Source organism: Phaseolus vulgaris, chromosome 2, assembly GCF_051622355.1.
Source record: "Phaseolus vulgaris cultivar YP4 chromosome 2, ASM5162235v1, whole genome shotgun sequence".
NCBI lineage: Eukaryota > Viridiplantae > Streptophyta > Magnoliopsida > Fabales > Fabaceae > Phaseolus > Phaseolus vulgaris.
In genome coordinates this window covers 34340752-34351551 of record NC_143499.1, presented here as the reverse complement: position 1 = coordinate 34351551, position 10800 = coordinate 34340752, and the positions used below count along the sequence as shown (strand labels likewise).

Genomic DNA, 10800 nt, shown 5'->3' with positions numbered 1-10800 from the left:
TAGGTGATGTTTTAGAAATGATAGTAAGAAAAGACCAATTTAAAAATAGACAATTGACTAAATTTTATTATAGAATAAAGAGTATAAATGAGAATTTTACAAGTAATTCATCTATACCAATACGTGTCATAAAGTGATTTTTTATTTGTTTATGAGAATTTTGCCGAGGATAATCATTAAACGAAATAGAGGTGGAGGTGAATCGTGATAATCATGATGTTTATCAGGCTTTGACATCAATTTGTTCTTGAATAACACTCAATAAATTAAATGAAAAAGATGTAAATATAATTGGAAACTAACAACATAAACCAATATCCTAGATGATATCCTATATTTCTAGACATAAATATTGATAAATTTTAATACATATTCAACAATTAAAAAAATATAAAGAATTGAATATAAAACAAACTGAATAAAAAGTATATATGTGATAGTTATTCTAGTGAGAATTTGAACAACAACTAACAAATTGATTCCTTGGACCTTCAAAAAAGAGCTTCTAATTGAAGAATAATAATCTGTGTCGTAATGTAAGAAAATGGCATGAAATCATTTTGTTCTTCTAGCGAAAACCTGTTGGATAGTGGGCAATTTAGTCCCGTTTTCATAACACATCAAAAAATATATCTAAATATTACAATACAAGTTCTATTGATTTCTATATAGACTTGAAGTTTTTCAAAACATTCCTAATACACGATTAAGACTTATAAAAATACAAATATTTTACAGATAAAGTTCAAAGCAACATCCTAAAGCCCTCTAGAACCTTTGTCACTTGTACGATCATTTGCTCGTGTATATAGTTCAGTTATTACAGTTCACAACACAACTAGTAAAGAAATGGTAAACTAGTGAAAATAACGTTTTATAATATACACAATTAAATCAAAAGAGAAAACCAAATTACATGGATCAATTTCTCATTTATTCAATCTTCTTCAAATCCCAACATAAAACAATCACATAAATCTTACATGGATCTCCAGGATATCTAACAAACAAAATAGCAACTGACGCCTTCCGAAATACTCATATTAAGTAAGTCCTACTAGAGACTAACATCTGATCCAAAGATTACCAGCGAATCCAAGAAAAAGGATAAGGGTAAGTTCAATACAACCCAAACCGTACATCTCATAGGTCACGGTGTGCATGAAATCCCCCATCAGCTTCTCACCACCTTGTGTCTTAGTCTATGTGACTTAAACCATCAGTGAAACTCAGAGATCTCTGTTACCACATAGGCACCAATACTTAATACACAAACAAACATTAGTCCATATATTATCCCAAATGTATAAATTCAATTTCATACCATTTTCATCATACAATATCATTCAAAATGCAATCCATAACATTCAAAATCCTATTTAACATTAAAAAAACAACACTTAAATACTAAAGCATCAAAATCTAATATTTTTACAAGTTTAAACAATATATATAAACAAAGAACATCCTTGCAAAAGAAATTGAATATTGGGATCACGTCCCTTCCACATCGAAATCTTCTAACATAGGTACTATTAAAAATTAAAGTTAGTTTCCCTTATCTTAACTTCCTTATTCTGATGAAAATTCTACCTCAAACAGGGAAATCACTCCAAACTTTAGGAACCTATAATAATTTATTTAAATATTACCAAATTTTAGTATGAGTTTAATCAAGTTGAGAGAAACATTTTTCTCAACTGACCCCACTAAAATTGAAGACTAAATCATAGACAATAAGGGGTATTTAGAGTAAAAATGAACTTACTTTGTTTGAAAATCTAATCAAGTAGAAATGTATTTTGACTCTTCAACTACAACATGACATGATCAGATTTTGAAATAGATGAGATTTGGGAGTGAAAATAAAGAGAGAAGTGAGAAAAGAGAAGTTAGGGGAGAGATGTAGAAAATAAGAAAAGAAAAATTGAGAGAGAGAAAAGATGGTGAGGGTGGCTATATTTTTTTTTTTTACGTCTATTACAATTTTTCCAGTACAAGTTTTTTATGATACATTAAATACTGTTTTGTTTGCATGAAAAATATTAAATTAACTTTCAATTAATGTCGATTGAATTGCGACTGCTATTAATTTATGTTAATACAACTCTAATGCAACACAGAAATGAAAATAATTAAAAAAACATAAAATTATTTTTATTTTTTAATATAATAAAAATCTTGTTAATATTGGTTTAATTGATAGTATCAAAATTCGTTTAATTCGTTTAATGTTGAACACTAATAAAATTGACTTAAATGAGACACAATTTTTTTTTAAAAAGAAAGATTTAAAAAACATAAAATTATAGCGTGGGTTAAAATACACTAAATTAAATAAATTTTTAAACAAAAAATTAACCTGGATCAAGCGAATTTTAAATTATCAAATTTGAACTACAATCGATTTACATATAAAATGACAAAAATGTCCTAAATTGAAATAGGGGTGAGGATAAAAATATTTTTGGAACCATTTTTCCGGACCACACTTTTGGATTTGGATTTGTAGAACACTTTTCTCAATTCCATAAATTCTTTTTCAGAATGTATTTCTAGATTTTTTTTTTCCTGAATCTAAATCTTTATTTCCTTTTTTTGGGATATGATTATAAGTAAATCATAACTAATTATCTATTTTAGGATATCGACATATATAAATTTAAAATAATTATTTTATTTATTTTATGTTACATTTTTTTGTCAATTTTTAAAATTTTAAAATCTAAAACCATTGTTAATATTTTAAATTTAAAATATTATATATTATCGATCTTTAACCAAAAAAAGAAAACTTTTATATTGAAATATAACTGAATAATATTAAATTATACTAGGTGAGTTGTTTGTTTTAGTTTTAATTATATTTTAAATCACACTAAAACGAATCGTATTATCCCATCTATTTATTTTTAGGTAACATTTATTTAAGAATGCAAAATAAATAAGTTTTCATTATATTGCTTTATTCCATCACAATATAAATATTACTGTATTCATAAGAAAATGTTAAGCAATACTATATTATTTTTGTTATATTATTTATTTCATTGAAATTAATGTTTTAATAAAATTCCTAATAAATTTATGGAATCATACATCTTAAATTGAAAATTTTGATAATTAGTATATAAAATGAAAATAAAATAAAAAATACAAAATAAAAGGATAGTACAATAACGAAGTCATCTAATTTGTGACTATTATCTCTAAGCCATACAGAACACCTGCATGTTTTTGTAAGTCCAACTCTGTATGAAAATAAAGAGTTTTAATTTTATTGAAAACATGGAGAGTGACTAAGCTATCACAGCCTGCGTGATGACTGTTTCTGCAACTATTATCCAAACCGAGGGACTCAGAAACTTTGTCTAAACCGCCATGAAGGTTGAGAAAAAATCTGATGAGATGCTTAACGTCGTATACTTTGTATCCAAAGAAGAATTTAACGAGTTGAAGAAAGTCACACAAGTTGGGAGGTAGAAATGGTTGCATATAAAAAAAAGCGTTGACTCAGTATCTTGACCATGTACCCAAAATCATAGGCACTATGAAAAGCAATCCATTGAATATTATTGTTGCAGAGGAGTCCTGAGAACATCATCAACTCAGCAAATCGCACAATGTGTTAATATATTTAATTTTCTATTTTAAGTTATTGGGCTTTGTTTGTTTGACCCAACTTTCCTTTTCTGTTTCAGCTAGGTCTTAATCTTTTTCTTATATATACACCATGTATTTTACTCTCTAATATACAAGTGAATAAAAGTTTCTTTTATATTTATTTTTCTCTACAATTAGGGTTCATCGAAACCTCTCTTTCTTCATTACGATTACGTGCGATTACGTACGCTACATTAGCATCACATCAGACAAGGAATATTCATCTTCATTTACTGTAATATGGTATCAGAGCTCTTCGAATGAAGAGTTCTGCTGCGCATCTCTCTGATTTTTATTTCCCTCTTTGCTGTTCTTGGTTTTTTTTTCTGTTCTCTTTCAAAATCTTGATTGGTTTTAAAAATCTTTTAGGCAATGCTTAATGAAAACCCTAGTCTTCATAGTCTTAATAGTAGTCACACTATTACATGCAATTTTTGTGGTAAATATGGTCATACTGAGGCTGTTTGTTTTCGCAAAGTAGATTTTCCTTCTGGTAATGTTAAAACCTCAAAGTTTTCTTTTACTAGAAAAGTCTGCACTTTTTGTAATCGTCTTGGCCACACTGTTGACACCTGTTATAAAAAGCATGGGTTCCCTCCTGGCTACAAATTTACCAATTGGACATCCCAAGCCAATAATATGATTACTACTGACACTTTTTCTGAGCTTTTTCCTAAAGAACAGGATGTAAAGGGGATTCAACTTACATCACAACAGTGCCAATTCCTTACCAACATTTTGCGTCAGCAAAACCTTGAGGATCCTGCCCCTCACACTCAAATTAATCAAGTCGGCACCATCTCTACGGATGAAATCCCCAATACTGAGCATTCTTCAACAGGTAAGTTTCTTTCTTCACTATCTTCTATAAAAGAATCTTGGATTATTGATTCTGGTGCCACTGATCATGTTTGTCACAATTTGAACGTTTTTACTACTTATACTAAAATTAAACCTGTCTTAATTAGTCTTCCAAATGGCCAAACTGTTTATGCCACATATTCTGGTTTAGTACGTTTTTCTGATCAGTTTTATTTGTCTGATGTGTTATACGTGCCTCATTTTCAATTAAACTTAATATTTGTTTCTAAACTCACACACCAACTTAAATGCACTTTAACTTTCACTTCAACCCACTACATTATACAAGACAATCTCACTCAAGATTGGTACAGTTAAAGCCACCGCTGGCTTGTACCTTGTCACTACCTTGCCTGCTTCTAGTCATTCTAAACCGCATTGTATTGCTCCTTTTATTAATTGCAATATCACAAACAAAACACTATGACATTATAGACTAGGACACCCTTCACATGAAAGATCACATGTCTTAAGCAAACAATACTCTTTTATTACTGTTGATACTCATCATGTATGTGACACTTGTAGTCGTGCAAAACAGAGAAAACTTCCTTTCATTTTAAGTAATACTGTTATCTCTGCTATTTTTTATCTTGTACACTTTGATATTTGGGGACCATGTTCCATAATTTTTATGCAAGGTTTTCGTTATTTCTTGACTATTGTTGATGATTACTCGCGTTATACTTGGATTATTCTACTGCATAACAAATCTGAAGTGCGTCAACACATCATTAACTTCACTGTTTTCGTTCAAAATCATTTCAAAACTAATATCAAAACGATTCGTACTGACAATGGTGTTGAGTTTGCTATGTCAAATTTTTATGCTTCAAAGGGAATTATACATAAAAAATCTTGTGTTGAAACACCACAACAAAATGGCATTGTAGAACGTAAACATCAACACATACTAAATGTAACCCGGGCTTTACTTTTTCAAGCAAATCTTCCTCCTATTTTTTGGGAATTTGTTGTAAATCATGTTGTTTTCTTAATAAATGTTATTCCTACTCCATTACTTGATAACATCACTCCTCATGAAAAGTTGTTTGGAAAACCATATGACATTTCCTTTCTAAAAGTGTTTGGTTGTCTCTGTTATGCTAGTACCATTACTGCACATAGGAAAAAATTAGATGATAGATCTATCAAAGGTATTTTTCTTGGCTTCCCGCGAAATACAAAAGGTTATATTATCTTAAATTTAAAGTTTCATAGCATAGAGATATCAAGACATGTAATCTTTCATGAAAACCACTTTCCATATAAATTGGACAGTGGCTTGCCTAAGGACCCTAACACTTTATCTCTCCCTATTTCTAATGCATATAATTCTGCTTTTGATTTTTTTTTCTGATACTGCACCTCCTGTCGAGCCATGTACCTCTACTCCTGCACCTAATACTGTTCCTCCACCAGCCTCATTATCCTATGATCTTCCAACAAATAGTGTCTCTGCTCCTGCATCAAACATTGCACCTCCATCAGAATTATCACCGCCTGCATCTCCAGGAAGCATCTCATCCCAATTTCCAAGAAGATCAGCTCGTCCTCACCGACAACCTGCCTATCTTGCAGATTTCCACACTGCAACCAACACTGTAAGTAGTAGATATCCTATTCATAATTACTTGTCTTACAATTCCTTATCTTCCAATTTTAGAAATGTTATTTCCTCTATCAATTCTCATCCTGAACCTCGAACATATAACGAAGCCTCCAAACATGCTTCTTGGCAATCTGCCATGCAAGATGAGCTTTAAGCTCTTGCTGCTAACAATACTTGGCAACTTACCCCTCTCCCTCCAGGAAAGAAAACTATTGGTTGTAAATGAGTATATAAAATCAAATACCATTCTGATGGCACTGTTGAGCGCCACAAAGCTAGAGTTGTTGCCAAAGGGTTTACCCAACTTGAAGGACTTGATTTCTTAGACACTTTTGCATCTGTTGCTAAACTCACTACCATCCGCCTTCTACTTGCTATTGCCACTACCAAAAATTGGATTTTAAAACAACTTGATTTCAATAATGCATTTCTTCATGGTGATCTCCATGAAGAGATATACATGACCCCCCCCCCCCACCTGGCCTCTCTCTTCCTTCTCCCCAGCATGTTTGCAAGCTTCAACGGTCTTTGTATGGCCTTCGTCAAGCTGGTCGTCAATGGTACGCCAAACTTTCTACTTTTCTTTTATCAAATAATTACTCTATTTTTGTTGCTGATCACTCTCTTTTTCTTAAATATAATAATGATAAACTCACTGTTATTCTTGTTTATGTTGATGACTTGCTCTTAACTGGTGATGACACGGAGGAAATCAATACAATTATTGCATCCCTTCACCATCACTTCAAGATAAAAAATTTAGGTAATCTCACTTACTTTTTGGGACTGGAAATTGCTCGCAACAGTACTGGTCTTCATTTAAGTCAACGCAAGTATACTCTTGATCTCCTTCAAGAAACTGGCATGCTTGACTCTGCACCGGTGGCCACTCCTATGACTCACACCTCCCGTCTCTCTCCCGACCAAGGCTCACCTCTCGATGCTGATGCCACTTCTCAATACAGAATTGGACGTCTAATTTACTTAACCAACACGCGGCCAGACATCGCCTTCGCTGTCCACAATTTAAGCCAATTCATATCTGCACCCACAACTCATCCTCAGCAAGCTGTCTCACGTCTTTTGCCTTACCTCAAGGGCACCCCTGGTGAAGGACTATATTTTTCTCACACTAGTTCACTTCACCTTTGTGGTTTTAGTGACTCTGACTGGGCAACATGTCCTACCACACGCAAATCTGTCACTGGATATTCCATCTACTTAGGAGACTCCCTAATATCATGGAAATCAAAGAAGCAGTCAACTATCTCCCGCAACTCCTCTGAAGCCGAGTATAGAGCCCTTGCCACCACCACATGTGAGTTACAATGGTTGTCTTACCTCCTTCAGGATTTACATCTTCCTCTCTCCCAGCCTGCAACCCTGTACTGTGACAACAAATATGCCCTTCAAATAGCTTCCAATCAAGTTTTTCATGAATGAACCAAGCATATCGAAATTGATTGCCACCTAGTTCGTGAAAAACTTAACTCTGGTCTCCTCAAACTACTACCCATTACTTCTGCAATGCAAGTTGCTGACATATTCACCAAGCCCCTTGCTTCCGCACAATTCTCTACTCTCAAATCCAAGCTGGGCCTGACAAATATCTACTCCCCAGCTTGAGGGGTGTTAATATATTTAATTTTCTATTTTAAGTTATTGGGCTTTGTTTGTTTGACCCAACTTTCCTTTTCTGTTTCAGCTAGGTCTTAATCTTTTTCTTATATATACACCATGTATTTTACTCTCTAATATACAAGTGAATAAAAGTTTCTTTTATATTTATTTTTCTCTACAATTAGGGTTCATCAAAACCTCTCTTTCTTCATTACAATTACGTGCGATTACGTACGCTACATTAGCATCACATCAGACAAGGAATATTCATCTTCATTTACTGTAATAAAAGGATCAGAGTAAGTTCAATACAAAGTCGTGCATCTCATAGGTCACGACGTGCATGAACTCCCCCATCAGCTTTTGATCACCACCTGATATCTTAGTCTATTTGACTTAGACCATCAATGAAGTTCGGAAATCTCTATTACCACATAGGCACAAATACTTAATACACAAACAAACATTAGTCCATATATTATCCCAAATGTATAAAGTCAATTTCATACCATTTTCATCATACAATGTCATTCAAAATGCAATCCACAACATTCAAAGTCCTATCCTATTTAACATTAAAAAAACAACACTTAAATACTAAAGCATCAAAATCTAATATTTTTACAAGTTTAAACAATATATATAAACAAACAACACAATATATAAACAAACAACTTCCCTGCAAAAGAAATTGAATATTAGGACCACGTTCCCTCCATATCCAGATCTTCTAACCTAGGATACTATTAAAAATTAAAATTATTTTCTCTTACCTTAAATATCAAGAAAATAAGAAAAGAAAAATTGAGAGAGAAAAAAGATGGTGGGACAGCTGTATTTTTTACGGATTTTACAATTTTTACACTACATAATTCAAAATTAATATACAATAAATTTTTTTATAATACATTAAATACTTTTTTCTATTTATTACAATAAAACATTAAATTAGTTTCCAAATATTAACGTTAATCGAAATGCAACGCCATTAACTTAAGTTAATACAACTCTAATGCAACATGGAAAAAAATAATTAAAAAAACATAAAATTATTTTTTATTTTTTAATTAAATAAATATTTTGTTAATATTGGTTTAACGTAACAGAGTTTTTTAACGTTGAACATTAATAAAATTGACTTAGCTAAGTCAAATGAGACACAATATTTTTTTTAAAAGAGAGTTAAAAAACATAAAATAATAATGTGGGTTAAACGAACACTAAATTAAATAAAATTTTAAATAAAAAAATTAACCTGAATCAAACAAATTTTAAATTATTAAATTTGAACCTACACTCAGATTTTTTTTTGGAACCCTTTTTCCATCCAGACCACATTTCTGGATTTGGATTTTGAGAACACTTTTCTCAATTCCATAAATTATTTTTGGGAACTTATTTTTAGTTTTTTTTTCTGAATCTAAATATTTATTATCTCTTTTTCAGGAGGATATGATTATAAGTAAATCATAACTGATTTATCTATTTTATAATATTGATATACTTAAATTTAAATTAATTATTTTATATATTTTATGTTACATTTTTTTTGTCAATTTTTAAAATTTTAAAATCTAAAACCAAAGATTATATTTAAAATATTATACATTATAGATCTTTAACAAAAAATAAATTTTTTATATTAAAATATAACTAAATAATATTAAATTATATCAGGTGAATTCTTTGTTTTATTTTTAATTCTAACCGTAAATTGGACTAAAACGAGTCGCCATCTATTTTTTAAGAATGCAAAATAAATAAGTTTTCATATTTTTTCCATCACAACATAATTGTTACTGTATTTATAAGAAAATGTTAAGCATTACAATATTATTTTTATATATTATTTGTTTAATTGAAGTTAATTTTTTAATAAAATTCTTAATAAATTTTCGGAATCATACATTCTTTCACCAATATTAAATTGAAAATTTTGTTAATTAGTATATAAATTGAAAATAAAATAAAAAATACAAAACAAAATGATATAACAATAATGAAGCCATCTAATTTGCAACTATTATCTCTAAGCCATACAGAACACATGCATGTTTGGGTAAGTCAAACTCTGAATGAAAATACAGAGTTTTAATTTTATTGAAAACATGGAGAGTGACTAAGCTATCGGAGCTTGCAAGATGACTTCTTCTGCAACTGTTATCCAAACCGAGGGACTCAGAAACTTTGTCTAAACCACCATGAAGGTTGGGACAAAATCTGATGAGATGCTTAACGTCGTATACTTTGTATCCAAAGAAGAATTTAACAAGTTGAAGAAAGTCACACAAGTTGGGAGGTAGAAATGGTTGCATATAAAAAAGGCGTTGACTCAATATCTTGACCATGTACCCAAAATCATAGGCACTATGAAAAGCAATCCACTGAATATTATTGTTGCAGAGGAGTCCTGAGAACATCATCAACTCAGCAAATCGCACAATGTTCACTCCAAACCTTCGATTCTTGTCAAAATCTATGCCTTGACGTTGGAGGAGGGCGATGGAGTGAGGAGCATGAGGATGTTGTGTCACATCGAACTCACAGAAGTTGAATTCCCAAATGAAGCAGTTGGAGGTTCCAAAGGTTGGAAGGTTTCCGTGGCGATCTGAAAAGGTGAGGCCCACTTGAATGAGGTGCATACTATCCACGTTAGCTTTCATCACTGCGTAGTTATTTTGTGGTTGTCGGAATGCTGGATGCGACTGAAAGACGACGCCAGGAAACTCCATATCCATTGAGATGAAAGGATATAAGGCAATGACTGAACGAATCAACTCGAACTCCGATTCAAGGTTGTAAGACCACACTGATCTTGTCATCACAGAAACGCAAGGGAGAGTCATGTTGTTGTTGCTGTCTCTTTTCATCTCTCTTTCTCTTTCGATATCTCTTTTTCTTTCCTTCAAGAACAACAAAACAACTACATCAATCATTCTCACTACACTACTTTTATAGCCCAATCGGACATAACTTACAAAAGATAATAAGATATAATTGATTTCTTTAATCTAATCTTATAATCACGCTTTCTATTTATTTAT

At 31.4% G+C, this 10800-nt stretch overlaps 1 protein-coding gene across 1 annotated transcript; it reads right to left on the bottom strand.

The window, feature by feature from the left end:
- Positions 1–9765: 9765 nt before the first annotated feature.
- LOC137809386 (putative CCR4-associated factor 1 homolog 11) lies at positions 9766–10635 on the bottom strand. The gene has a single exon (XM_068610506.2). The coding sequence runs from the start codon at positions 10624–10626 to the stop codon at positions 9766–9768; it is 861 nt and encodes a 286-aa protein (XP_068466607.2). The 5' UTR covers positions 10627–10635.
- Positions 10636–10800: the final 165 nt, after the last annotated feature.